The following is a 13,946-nucleotide window of genomic DNA, read 5'->3' as shown; positions in this document are numbered from 1 at the left end:
ACCCTTGTATATTAAATCTGTTTTGTTTACTTTTTTCCACAAATGATTTTACAAGCATAATTTTTTGTTGTTGATATACATTATTATTTTTGCTCAAACATATTGTTCATTTATGTGATACTTCATATACAATCCTCTGGCAACAATGGCAACCACCCATTCATGCCAATAAGGCATTTATTGAGTGAGAGAGAGTGAGAGAGTGAGAGTGTGAGAGTGAGAGTGAGAGAGAGTGAGAGTGAGAGAGAGAGAGAGAGAGAGAGAGAGAGAGAGAGAGTGAGAGTGAGAGTGAGAGTGAGAGTGAGAGAGAGAGAGAGAGAGAGGCTTTTTCAAAAAGGGGAAATAGATGTTACAGAGAGGTGTTACAGACCAATTTTAAAGTGTGGCCTTCCGGACCCCTCCACCCTTCTCTCCTCTTCTAACTTCACTATGAAGGAGAGGTTATTCAGCCAACTGGAACTTGCCCTCACCTCGGTTGGAAAGACACGTGGTGTTGGAGAGGTCCGCAGAGGTCAGCCAATCACAGTATCACGATACAGCTGCCACTCAAGGAGATGTCAGGGTCAAACTAAGAGAGCAAATGTATCTGTATGAAGGACCGCATGCCTCTATGTCAAACTAGGATATTGTGTGGATAGAGTGGGATTAGATCTAAGGAATTGCTTTGGTGAAGACATTATTCCCCTTTTGACCCTTCTGAAGTATAGTATCCGCTTCATTGCTTGGAGGAGAAAGTTCCCCCTACTGGCCTACAGACAGCATGTCCATCAGTGAGCTGATTTTCCCAGTCGTCCCCAATTCAGCTACTGAGAAGTGCATGGGAGGGCATACTGCTCTAGAAAGAGTCTACAATACCTATAAACATACTTGGCATGTGAGTACTCAATAACACTTCATTTTAAAGGGGTCCTTATTACAGTGTTATAATCAACATTTTGAGCACAAACTTGATCGTTGCAAATGAATAATCTGTGCAACTTCCAGTGCATTTACTGTGAACACAGGCTGTACCCACATTAAGCTAGTTTTAGCAATGGTCAATTAGGCTACTGTGGCTATTTGATCATAATGTAGGCCTACCAGAGTGGCCTACCATCAAAAACAATGGAGAAAATGCATCCCATAACACTTTAACATGGAAATAGCTGTTTTGTCGTTCAGCGTACAGTAGCAGCCAATGTGTGGTTTTCAATGTAGGCCTACACATTCCATGAGACTTTTGAAAAAAAACATGCAGGGCTTGACATTAACCTGTTTATACACTTATACACTTCAGACGGAGGTGACTGAAAATGTTGTGTTGTTTGATGCAAGAAACCACTTTACAAAATAAAATGCATCATTATTCCCATAGCACTATTACAGAGAATCAGACAAATTATGCTACCCTTAGCTTATTCAACAAAAAAGCTCTTTATCTGACTTGCTTTTCAAAGATGTCTAGAAATGCACACATGTTTTAAACTTGTAGGAAGCAATCCCTCCCCCATTGTTGACTACAAATGATCTATAACTGGGCTAATAACTCACTAACTAGCAAAGGATATGAACACATGTAGAAATGTGCACACATCGCTACATGTAGCTCTCACTTTGATCTCAAAACAAGCGCATCTACTCACGACCGCTGATGCTGTAAAAACAGTCCAGTTCAAAGTGAATGGCACAGATCCATATATGGCAATGGTCTATTTGCATATAGGCCTACTGCAGTTAAGGTGCACCGGTCTGTGTAGAGAACGTGCCTGAGTCGTGCCTGTCAATGCAATATATATGCCTGTGTTACATGTTATATTCTGCCTGTTTGGCCCTGTCTGGGGGTATCGTCGGACGGGGCCACAGTGTCTTCCGACCCCTCCTGTCTCAGCCTACAGCATTTATGCTGCAGTAGTTTGTGTCGGGGGGCTAGGGTCAGTCTGTTATCTGGAGTATTTCTCCTGACTTATCTGGTGTCCTGTGTGAATTTAAGTAATTCTCTCTCTCTTTTTCTTTCTCTCTTTCTTTCTCTCTCTTGGAGGACCTGAGCCCTAGGACCACGCCTAAGGACTACCTGTCCTGGTGACTCCTTGCTGTCCCCAGTCCACCTGGCCATGCTGCTGCTCCAGTTCAACTGTTTAGCCTGCGTCTATGGAACCCTGACCTGTTCACCGGATATGCTACCTGTCCCAGACCTGCTGTTTTCAACTCTCTAGAGACAGCAGGAGCGGTAGAGATACTCTGAATGATCGGCTATTAAAAGCCAACTGACATTTACTCCTGAGGTGCTGACCTGTTGCACCTTCGACAACCACTGTGATTATTATTATTGGTCATCTATGAACATTTGAACATCTTGGCCATGTTCTGTTATAATCTCCACCCGGCACAGCCAGAAGAGGACTGGCCACCCCTCATTGCCTGGTTCCTCTCTAGGTTTATTCCTAGGTTCTGGCCTTTCTAGGGAGTTTTTCCTAACCACCGTGCTTCTACACCTGCATTGCTTGCTGTTTGGGGTTTTAGGCTGTGTTTCTGTACAGCACTTTGTGACATCAGCTGATGTAAGAAGAGCTTTATAAATACATTTGATTGTAAAATAAAATCTCTTGTATAGTTAGTTTTGCATACTAAACTTGCACAGTTTGTTTTGTTTTGGTATGTTGCATTGAAAGTGGATTATACTGCGTTGATTCGATCACAATTCCCACAGTAAAGGGAAACGTTGATAGTGTTACGAACGGGGGAAACTCTATAAAGTTGACTGAAGTTTAAACTTATGCTTCTCTGCCCGCACTGATATCTCTTCTAAGTGGTAGTTCCTGGGAGCTAGACAGAACATTAGATATAACATATGTAATTACGCTGTAACAAGTATTGTAATTCATTTTAATAATTCATAGTTACACTAAACTAACAACAAGCAACTGGTGGTAATTGCAGTCTGTAATTACAGAAATGTAACAACGAATGCTTGTTCAAGTTTCCGATAGCAACCGAATGCACAATTATTTCAGTCTGCACGATCCACATTGATGATACCCAGGCACCAGTTGACAATTATGTTTGAAATGCATGGAAGCTTATGAGCGCTATTGCAAAAACGAGGGGTTTACATATATGTATTTTTTAAAATAGTTAAATAATTGAATGCTACATTTGACCTTGAAAGCAACTGTAGCTAAGGATTGCAGGGCTTGACAACGGTGAATTACTTTATTAAGCATCAATCAAACATTTTTAACACATTAATAAAAAGTTATGGCTCTTAATAAACAGTTATTCATAAAATTGTGAGATAGTCATTCAAGGCTGGCCAAATTGTGAGCCCATTAAGCTTGGTTGAATAATGGTTAATAAATGCACAAAATGGTCGTAAGACAACCTCTTATTTCATCATGTAATCTTGCAAGGCTTTCACGATTGAAGAACATTCTCACTTTTGGATGGGATGCATTATTTGTATATTAAACTGTCCAGTGTTTACCGATTTCTATTAAATATTATTTAGAATTACTTAAAATATTGAAGTGAAATTGGAGTGAAATAGTTTTCCTTACATTTTTTTCATTAAGTATGTTACCTCAGTGGTCAATCAGTGGTCTACTTGCTTGAATATTTTTTCTGACCTATATATGCCCACACCATTCTCTTAATGGTGTGGGCATATATAGGTCATAAAAAATATTCAAGCAAGTAGACCACTGATTGACCACTGATTTGTTTGAGGTGGGGTTTTTGAAGTATTTTTTTCTCTGATGTATACTTTGGCCACAAATACCATTACAGATGTCGGATTTTAATATGACCCATTTAGTCACAGATTGATTGATGAGGTTTTGATGTGTGCTGTGCCTTTTTTTCTCCAAACAACAACTTTAGTTTCATCTGTCCACAGAATATTTTGCCAGTAGTGCTGTGGAACATCCAGGTGCTCTTTTGCAAACTTTTTTTGGACAGCAATGGCTTCTTCCATGGTGTCCTCCCATGAACACCATTCGTTTAGGGTTTTATGTATTGTAGTCTTGTCATCAGAGATGTTAGCATCTTCCAGAGATTTCTGTAAGTCTTTAGCTGACACTCTAGGATTCTTCTTAACCTCATTGAGAATTCTGCGCTGTGGTCTTGCTGTCATCTTTGCAGGACAGCCACTCCTAGGGAGAGTAGCAACAGTGATGAAATTTCTCCATTTATAGATAATTTGATTTGCCGTGGACTGAATTTTAGAGATACTTTTGTAACCCTTTCCTGCTTTATGCAAGGCAACAATTCTTAATCTTAAGTCTTCTGAGATCTCTTTTGTTCGAGGCATGGTTCACATCAGGCAATGCTTCTTGTGAATTGCAAACTCATATTTTGTGAGTGTTTTTATGGGGCAGGGCAGCTCTAACCAAAATCTCCAATCTTGTCTCATTGATTCGACTCCAGGTTAGCTGACTCCTTACTCCAATTAGCTTTTGGAGAAGTCATTAGACTAGGGGTTCACATACTTTTTCAAACCTGCACTGTGAATGTTTAAATGATGTATTCAATATAGACAAGAAAAATACAATCATTTGTGTGCTATTAGTTTAAGCAGACTGTGTTTGTCTGTTGTGACTTAGATGAAGATCAGATCAAATTTTATGTCAAATTTATGCAGAAATCCAGGTAATTCCAAAGGGTTCGCATACTTTTTCTTGCCACTGTATCTGACACGAATAACAAGTAACAGAATCAATCTCCTCAGTACCCATTAATGAATGAAGTTGATACCGGCCAGAATAATTATCCTATGGTATAAGGTCTGCTGCTCCATCATTTTGAACATGACAGGTAAGCTTGCATGCATGATATCATACAGGCCACGATTTCTTTGAGATTTTACTGACTGTTTAATAGCCAGAATAGTGATATGATGTAATCTAAATAGATTAGGCCTAGGCTACTTCATCCTAAAGTAAGCTAAATGCATTGGCTGTCAAACAAACACAGGCATGTGATAAAGTATAACATAATTATAATTATAACATAATTATATCAAACAGGAATATACGTTCAATGAAATGAATACAGTATTGTCATATTATTAATACCTTTCTCTCTCCTTGCCGGGGATTAGACAGATGAACTGTAGTCACCAGATGCCCAAGCCCCAAAAAGAAACGTGGAGACATCAACACTTGTCATTTTGAATAAAAGTTCAAATGTGTATTGGTTTTCCTGTGTCTGTGTATGAGTCCTTAAAACAGCGTCCATTGTACAAAATAAGTCATTTCCAAGTGGGGGATTTAAAGGATATTAACCTCCAACATTCATAAATTGTTCAGTACATGAGGACAAATTTATTCTTGACACCCATAGGTTTTTTTTATAGATAGGACAGGAGTTTACAGGTTTTTGTTCCAGCCCTTGACTAAAACCATAATTCAACATATTTTTGTCTATACTGAAGACTTGCACAGAGTGCAATCCGCTGGGACAGAAATCACTTTACAATGTCCTGACAAATCTGCATTATAAAAAATAACACGGGTGAATCTATTTCTAATTTCAGTGCTGGTTCAAGTCACTGAAGCCACAATTACCTTATTAAATGTGCAATCGTTTTGTTCACAGTTTTGTATATTTTTAGGCTTGGTATAGTTGTTTACAGTAAGAGTAGAATAACTTAGCCTCTAATGTTAACTAGTAACACCAACACCAATGGTGCAACACAATAGGGGATGAGAAAGTGGCAAGAGAAAGTTAGCTAACGTTAACTAGGTAAACAGACACTGCGTGCAGGTAGCTAGCACAATAGACTCACCAGCATTCACAAATAACTTGGCTGGCTAAACAGAACACAGTTGGTTGTATTTCCTACGTTTTTTTAATCAAATGTTGTTCAAATGTCTTACTTCCAAACGAGTCGAGTTATTTAACCTATATTTAACTAGGCAAGCCAGGTAAGAACAAATTCTTATTTGACAATGATGGCCTACTCTGGGAAAACCCTGATGACCCTGGCCCAATTGTGCGCCGCCTTACGGGACACCCAATCACGGCCGGATGTGATGCATCCTGGATTTGAACCAGGGACTGCAGTGACGCCTCTTGCACTGAGATGCAGTGCAAGAGGTGCCACTCGATGCAGTGCCTTAGACCGCTGCACCACTCGCCAATGCAATGGAGTAAAATGTGATTACAGTTACTCAACAGTTGAATGAAAAATTCATATGACAATCATTTGTTGAACATTTTAACATAATTTGGTGAATAAATAAACATACCTACATTTCGCAAAGTTATTACTTATTCTTCAGGAATATGTTATCCCAAGGGGGACTTCTGTCCGATGTTAATTATGATTATTATTATATATTTTTCACTGCACCGCTAAGTGTTATGGGATAGCTTTCCCGACTAAGGATACATGGGATTGGGACATGCCAATTTTGACGTCCTACCTAGAAATCCTGCCTCAAAAGGAAGCATCCTTATTATTGCCAGCTAATGTCTCGTTAAACCATCAATACGCGCTACATTCATCCGCACAGCTGATCTCAAGTGCAACCATTATTGGTCACCTCATTATCGCTCCCTAAAAGATGATGACGGTGTCCTGCTTGCAAGTCTTTCAAGATATGTTCGCCCTCATGTTGGTATTGTCATCTCAACTTATGTCATAGCCTAATGGAGACCAATATCTATCTTGTGTTATTAAGATATATAAAAGGATGGTTGATATGTATGGCTGCATTTCAGATAAATGTTTGTACATTTGAATGTTGCAGTAATAGGACCAAGACCTAGTATTTGAGCGAGCAAGAGAGAACATTATTTTGATAGCAAGCCTGGATCTCAATGACTTGACTGCCCTCACATGGAGAGAAAGAGAACGGCTCAGTTTCAGCCACTCACAAATCTGAATTTCCTGATGGATCACGCAAATTCTCAGCGAAAAAAGAGTGATCAAGTTAAGATCCGACATCTGTATAGGACTAGTCAACAACATTATTTGGATATGAGTTAACAGAATAAGAATATAATAAAAGTGAGATTTTCACTGGGAAGTTAGTTTAAGGCATCACGTCAAGATCTGCCCATCTGCGCAATGCGCTCGAAATAACAACAACCTCGATCATGCCCACAATTTGTGTTTACACTGACTCCTAGTGACAGTGTGCAAAGAACTGGGATCAATAAGAAGGTCATGTGCAAAATGCAGAAATAAGAGATTGCTGCAAAATAAACAAAGTGTGGTAGAGACAAAAACGTACACACAGGAGAGAGTAGGTAGGTTTTCCATGCAATTTGTTTTGATTTTTGTATACTTGTGGTAACTCACCTATGAGTAGTTTCTTTTCGATGTAAACACTAGCTAGTTTATTAATGTGAGCAAGCACCATTATTAGTATAATGCTAGCTGTGTACCATAACAACTATGTACTGTAGCTAGGCCTAGCAATAGGCCTAAACCCTAAATGATAGAAATCATGATAATAATGATAGCAGACATATCGGAGGAAGGATTCTATACCGTCTCTGATTATAGCTAGCTAGTAGGCTAATTGTTGTGTATTTGCTAAATTGTCATAAGTTATTTTTCTTCACCACAGATTTCCATAAGGTCTCAGAGTCCAGAAAGAAAAAGACGAAGACAGATCGTTGTCGATTTCCTAGCCTAGACATGTGCTAGCCTAGACATGTGCACTATCATCTAGGATCAATGGTTCTTCACAGGTCAAAAAAATGGTTCTTTACTCTTTTAATGATAATTGAAATGTAGGGGAGGCGGCTTATTCAAATATTTGAGGGTATTTGAGGGATATCTCCAGATATCACTGAGTCCACAGAAAGCCAAGTTAACAAACACAGCTCGTTTTGTTCGATATAGAAGCATTCTGCATAAAGGTTATGGTTTTAAGGTTATGTAAAATAACCATAAAAAAGGGTTCTATATAACCCCAAAAAGGGTTGTAACCAAAGCGGAACCGTTTTTGAATATGTAACCTGTTATATAAAAGAGATAATTCCCTCGAAGCCGGTGTATGGAGGATATTTTGGCACGGTTTGCCAGCCCTTGACGGACAATATATCCTCCAAACATTGGCTTCTCTGGCATTATCACTGAAGTACCCCTCAAGATACACAGGATTTAGCTCGTTAAAATTAAGTGCAACTAGTAATTACATTTCACTTATGCAGATAGTACTCTATGGTGTACTAGTGGGTTTATCTTCCCACTTGGATGGTAAAGGAGACTCAGGTTGTCATAATGGGGAACATAAACATTAATTATAAGTCATTTTTAATTGTACAATCTGGGATGACACCCGTATGGTAGCCCCCAGTCAGAGAGGTTGATCTGTTTTTGTAAACTCAACCAAGTTAACCCAGATTATACACTTTTGGGGTGAACTTCCTAGCAACAATGTGGAGATTTTAAAGAGTGTACATTTACGGGTTGGTAATTATAGCCTAGGGAGCCTTCAACCTTTCTAATCTTGGACACCCAGTGCAACTGTCCACAAGAGATTACAACCTTGTGAAAGTTGTTACTAAATCGGATGCTGTCGAGAAGAAACAAAACACTAAATTGGTGAATTTAGTGGAAACTTGCCCACATGTAAAAAGCATGGTAACACGCATTTGTTGTACACCTCTGTAATTACAGACTGTAACAATCACAAGTTACATGCTGTTTTTATAGTGTAACTATGAATTATTACGATTAACTACAATACTTGTTACAGTGTAATTACACATGTTATTACATTGTAATAATGACCCCTTAAAATGTAGTGTTACCAGGTACTCTATGTCTCTAAGCATGTCATGAATGAGCAAACGTATGAATGTGCAATGAACACGCCAGGTTATAGTTCACACTTTCTCCAGATATCACTGAGTCCACAGAAAGCCAAGTTAACATACACAGACCATTACGAGTCCCACCGTACCTTCTCTACCATGCAATCTGTTTTCCGAGCTGGTCATGGGTGCACCTCAGCCACGCTCAAGGTCCTAACTGATATCATAACCACCATAGATAAAAGACAGTACACTGTACAGCCTTTTTCATCGACCTGGCCAAGGCTTTCGACTCTGTCAATCACAGCATTCTTATCGGCAGACTCAATAGCCTTGGTTTCTCAAATGATTGCCTCGTTCACCAACTTCTTCTCAGATAGAGTTCAGTGTGTCAAGTCGGAGGGCCTGTTGTCCGGACCTCTGGCAGTCTCTATTGGGATGCCACAGGGTTCAATTCTCGGGCCGACTCTTTTCTCTGTATATATCAATGATGTCACTTTTGCTGCTGGTGATTCTCTGATCCACCTCTACGCAGACGACACCATTTTGTATATATCTGGCCCTTCCTTGGACACTGTGTTAACACACCTCCAAACGAGCTTCAATGCCATTCAACACTCCTTCCGTGGCCTCCAACTGCTCTTAAATGCTAGTAAAACTAAATGCATGCTCTTCAACTGATTGCTGCCCGGACCTGCCATCCGCCTAGCATCACTACTATGTGGACAACTACAAATACCTAGGTGTCTGGTTAGACTTTAAACTATCCTTCCAGACTCACATTAAGCATCTCCAATCCAAAATTAAATCTAGAATCGGCTTCCAATTCGCAACAAAGACTCCTTCACTCATGCTGCCAAACATACCCTCGTAAAACTGACTATGCTACCGATCGCCGACTTTGACGATGTCATTTACAAAATAGCCTCCAACACTCTACACCATCCAACACTCTCCAACACTCAAATTGGATGTAGTCTATCACAGTGCCATCCATTTTGTCACCAAAGCCCCATATATTACCCACCACTGTGACCTGTATGTTCTCGTGGGCTGGCCCTCGCTACATATTCATTGCCAAACCCACTGGCTCCACGTCATCTATATGTCTTTGCTTGGTAAAGCCCCGCCTTATCTCAGCTTACTGGTCTCCATAGCAACACCCACCCGTAGCAAACGCTCCAGCAGGTATATTTCACTGGTCATACCCAAAGCCAATACCTCGTTTGGCCGCCTTTCCTTACAGTTCTCTGCTGCCAATGACTGGAATAAATTGCAAAAATCACTTAAGCTGGAGACTTATAGCTCCCTCACTAACTTTAAACATCAGCTGTCAGAGCAGCTTATTGATCACTGTACCTGTACACAGCCAATCTGTAAATAGCACACCCACCTATGGCATCCCCATATTATTTCTTACCCTCTTGCACTCCAGTATCTCTACTTGCACATTCATCATCTACACATCTATCACTCCAGTGTTAATGCCAAATTGTAATTCACCACTATGGCCTATTTATTGCCTTACCTCCCTAACCTCACAACATTTGCACACACTGTACATTGATTTTTCTATTGTGTTTTTGACTGTACGTTTGTTTATCCCATGTGTAACTCTGTGTTGTTGTTTTTGTCGCACTGCTTTGCTTAATCTTGGCCAGGTCGCAGTTGTAAATGAGAACTTCTCAACTGGCCTACCTGGTTAAATAAAGGTGAAATAAAAAATACTTTTTTTTAAAGTCCAGAGCTCCTTCATGGTGTGGAGGGCTGTGGTATAAATGATCAAAGACCAAACAGTGAATTGACTTGTGGTATATAACTATGTAGCTAACGGTAACACTTAATAACTAACTATGTAACAAAGTCTCAGACTGGAATCATTATCCGCTCAGGACTCAGGAGTAGAAAATCTTCAGGTCGTACTTCCAGAAAGAAACAAGTAAGATCAAATGCAGTGCGAGGTCTACATATTTTAAATTCATCAAGTGTGACTTATGTTTAGCATGTCTTTCCCCATACAAATTTTGTGTGTGTGTGTGTGTGTGTGTGTGTGTGTGTGTGTGTGTGTGTGTGTGTGTGTGTGTGTGTGTGTGTGTGTGTGTGTGTGTGTGTGTGTGTGTGTGTGTGTGTGTGTGTGTGTGTGTGAGTTAAGGACTGCCTGGAAGCAAACCACCCATGAAGTGATCAGGCACTCATAACTGCTGTACTGAAATTATGCAAATCAGTCATTCAAATTCTGTAAATAGATCGTTTCTGTTGTTTTTGCTAATCATTGAATCCAAACAAAGGTATTAAATCAAGTAGACATATGACTGTATAAAAACAACAAGAAAAACCTTCAAAAAGACATGCTGAACCTAAAATAGCATTTGTTTTCTCTTTGATTGAGCCTGCCTGAAGTGCCAGATGGACAGTCATTTCACTTTTGGGACTATTCCAGTTGGTCCATTGTGCCAGGCAGACTCTACCAAGTGCAGCTTAAGTATTTGAAAGAAACAATATAGGCTGTTTTTTGAACCCAGGTCTGGAGTGATGAACAAGGGTGTTCAAGGGGACAGGGGGAGACCTGCTGTTTCACTTACTGGGTTTCCGTCTGGTCCTGGTGGTCCCCGCTCGCCAAAGTCCCCGGGAAACCCCTGAGTAGACAAACACAGAGAGAGGAGAGAACAGACATGTTATCACTCTGTACAGCACAGAGCTGTTACACACCGTGGAAGAAACATAGAAACACAACAGTCTGCAACGCAGCAGGCAACCAAATAGAGGTAATAGAAATAGAATGTACTAGACCATAATTGACATGGCCAACCATTACAAACCATTATTTTCCCAAACCCAGAGTTGACCGTGAGAAAATGTTCTTGGAATATTAGGCTTCCAAGTATTAATCACATTGGTGTGGCTATTATCCACAAAGCTACAGTATTCCATAAAGTGCACTATAGTGTTTTATGTTGCTTAACATTCAGTTCAACACGGAAGCAGATAAGAACACCGTGATGATGATCATAAATATACTCATAGTGGGTGTTTGTTAATGTATGATTAACACATTTCCCACTGTTTTGTTACTGTACATATTGACAAAATACACTGAACAATAATATGAACACAGCATGTAAAGTGTTGGTCCCATGTTTCATGAGCTGAAATAAAAGACCCCGAAATTTCCATATGCACAAAAAGATTATTTCTCTCAAATTTTGTGCACAAATTTGTTTCCATTTCTGTGAGTGAGCATTTCTTCTTTCCCAAGAAAATCCATCCACCTGACAGTTGTGGCATATCAAGAAGCTGATTAAACAGCATGATAATTACACAGGTGCATCTTGTGCTAGGGACAATAAAAGGCCACTCTAAAAATGCAGTTTTGTCACACAACACAATGCCAGAGATGTCTCAAGTTTTGAGGGAGCATGCAATTGTCCACCAGAGCTGTTGGCAGATAATTAAATGTTAATTTCTCTACCATAAGCCGCCCCCAATGTCATTTTAGAGAATTTGGCAGTACGTCCAACTGGCCTCACAACCTCAGACCACGTGTATGGCGTTGTGTGGGCAAGTGGCCCATGGTTGTAGTGGAGTTACTGGCAGGCATAAGCTATGGACACTAACACAATTGCATTTTATCAATGGCAATTTGAATGCACAGAGATATTGTGATGAGATCCTGAGGCCCATTGTCTTGTCTTTCATCCGCCGCAATCACCTCATGTTTCAGCATGATAATGCACAGCCCCATGTCTCAATGATCTGTACATACTTCCTGGAGGTTGAAAATGTCCCAGCACTTCCATGGTCTGCATACTCACCAGACATGTCACCCATTGAGTATGTTTGGGATGCTCTGGATCAACGTGTACGACAGCGTGTTCCAGTTCCCGACAATATCTAGCAACTTTGCACAGCCATTGAAGAGGAGTGGGACAACATTCCACAGGCCACAATCAACAGCCTGATCAACTCTATGTGAAGGAGATGTGTTGCGATGCATGAGGCAAATGATGATCACATCAGACACTGACTGGTTTTCTGATCCACACCACTACCTTATTTTTAAGGTATTTGTGACCAACAGATGCATATCTGTATTCCCAGTCATGTGAAATCCATAGATTAGGGCCTAATTCACTTATTTCAATTGACTGATTTCCTTATACGGACTGTAGCTCAGTAAAATCTTTAAAATTGTTGCATGTTGAATTTATAATTTTGTTCAGTATACATTTACATTCTCAAAACACAAAGTCAGCACTCAGTTAACAAACTCCAGCCCCTTCATAGAGGTTTGCAGAATAAAACCCCAAGCAAGCAACAATTCAAACTGCACCCTGCAAACAAGCTCCTTGGTCTCTTCATTCCTAGTAGACTGCGTGCGGTGGCATGAAATTCCATGGCTGAGTGTTTGGGAGGGCTCCATGCTGCGCTGAGCCTCGCTGGCAGGAGCCCTAACCAGCCTGGGGGCTGACTGGCCTGGCTCTGGATCTGCTGACTGGGCTCTTCCCTTTCCTCCTCCTGGCTCCAACTGTTCCATTATAGAATCAGAGAACAAGAGCTGTGATGCTCCGATAGGCTAGACTACGGCTCTGGGAGGCTGAGGGTTCTGCTAGGCCACACGCTCAACGTGTGCCACTTGTCCCGTTGCCAAGGTCAACAACAACCTGCTACTGCTTCAGCTTCAGTGTTCACCTTTCTCCACCACAGGAGACGCTGTAGTTAGAGTATATACTGTCTGCATGATGAATGGCACTATTAGCAGAGGTCTTCTAGCCCCACAGAGTGGGATGGAAAATGTAACATTTGATGAAGCTATGGAGATCTTACAGGCAGTTCTATTACATGAGATATTATTCAGATGTATGGTCTAAATGTTTCTGTGGCAGGCAATCTTGAGTAAAGCATTAGTCAAAGATCTGGGGGAAAGTAATAAGCTGGTAATTGCTGCAATGTGATGCCATTGAAAATGTGGAAAACAGCACTTCTCTCCAAAACTCCAATAGTACACTCTTAAAAAAAAGTTGCTATCAAGAGCTTAAAAGGGTTCTTTAGCTTTCCGCATCGGATAACCCTTTAAAGAACCATTTTTTTGGTACCAGGTAGAACCCTTTTGGGTTCTATGTAAAATCCTTTCCACAGAGGGTTCTCCCTGTAACCAAAAAGGGACTAAAAAGCATTTTCTTATGGAGACAGCCAAAGAA

At 40.4% G+C, this 13,946-nt stretch overlaps 1 protein-coding gene across 1 annotated transcript in view; it reads right to left on the bottom strand.

The window, feature by feature from the left end:
- Window positions 1–13,946, bottom strand: part of LOC112249531 (collagen alpha-1(XXVII) chain B) — a 137,780-nt gene that overhangs the window by 57,218 nt on the left and 66,616 nt on the right. Inside the window, exon 13 of the mRNA XM_042320760.1 lies at window positions 11,331–11,384. Within this exon, the coding sequence (XP_042176694.1) occupies window positions 11,331–11,384 (54 nt within the window). The remainder of the gene's footprint in view (window positions 1–11,330; window positions 11,385–13,946) is intronic.

The sequence above is a fragment of the Oncorhynchus tshawytscha genome, linkage group LG04, assembly GCF_018296145.1.
Source record: "Oncorhynchus tshawytscha isolate Ot180627B linkage group LG04, Otsh_v2.0, whole genome shotgun sequence".
In the NCBI taxonomy this organism is placed as follows: Eukaryota; Metazoa; Chordata; class Actinopteri; order Salmoniformes; family Salmonidae; genus Oncorhynchus; species Oncorhynchus tshawytscha.
This window is presented reverse-complemented; position numbering and strand designations above follow the sequence as displayed.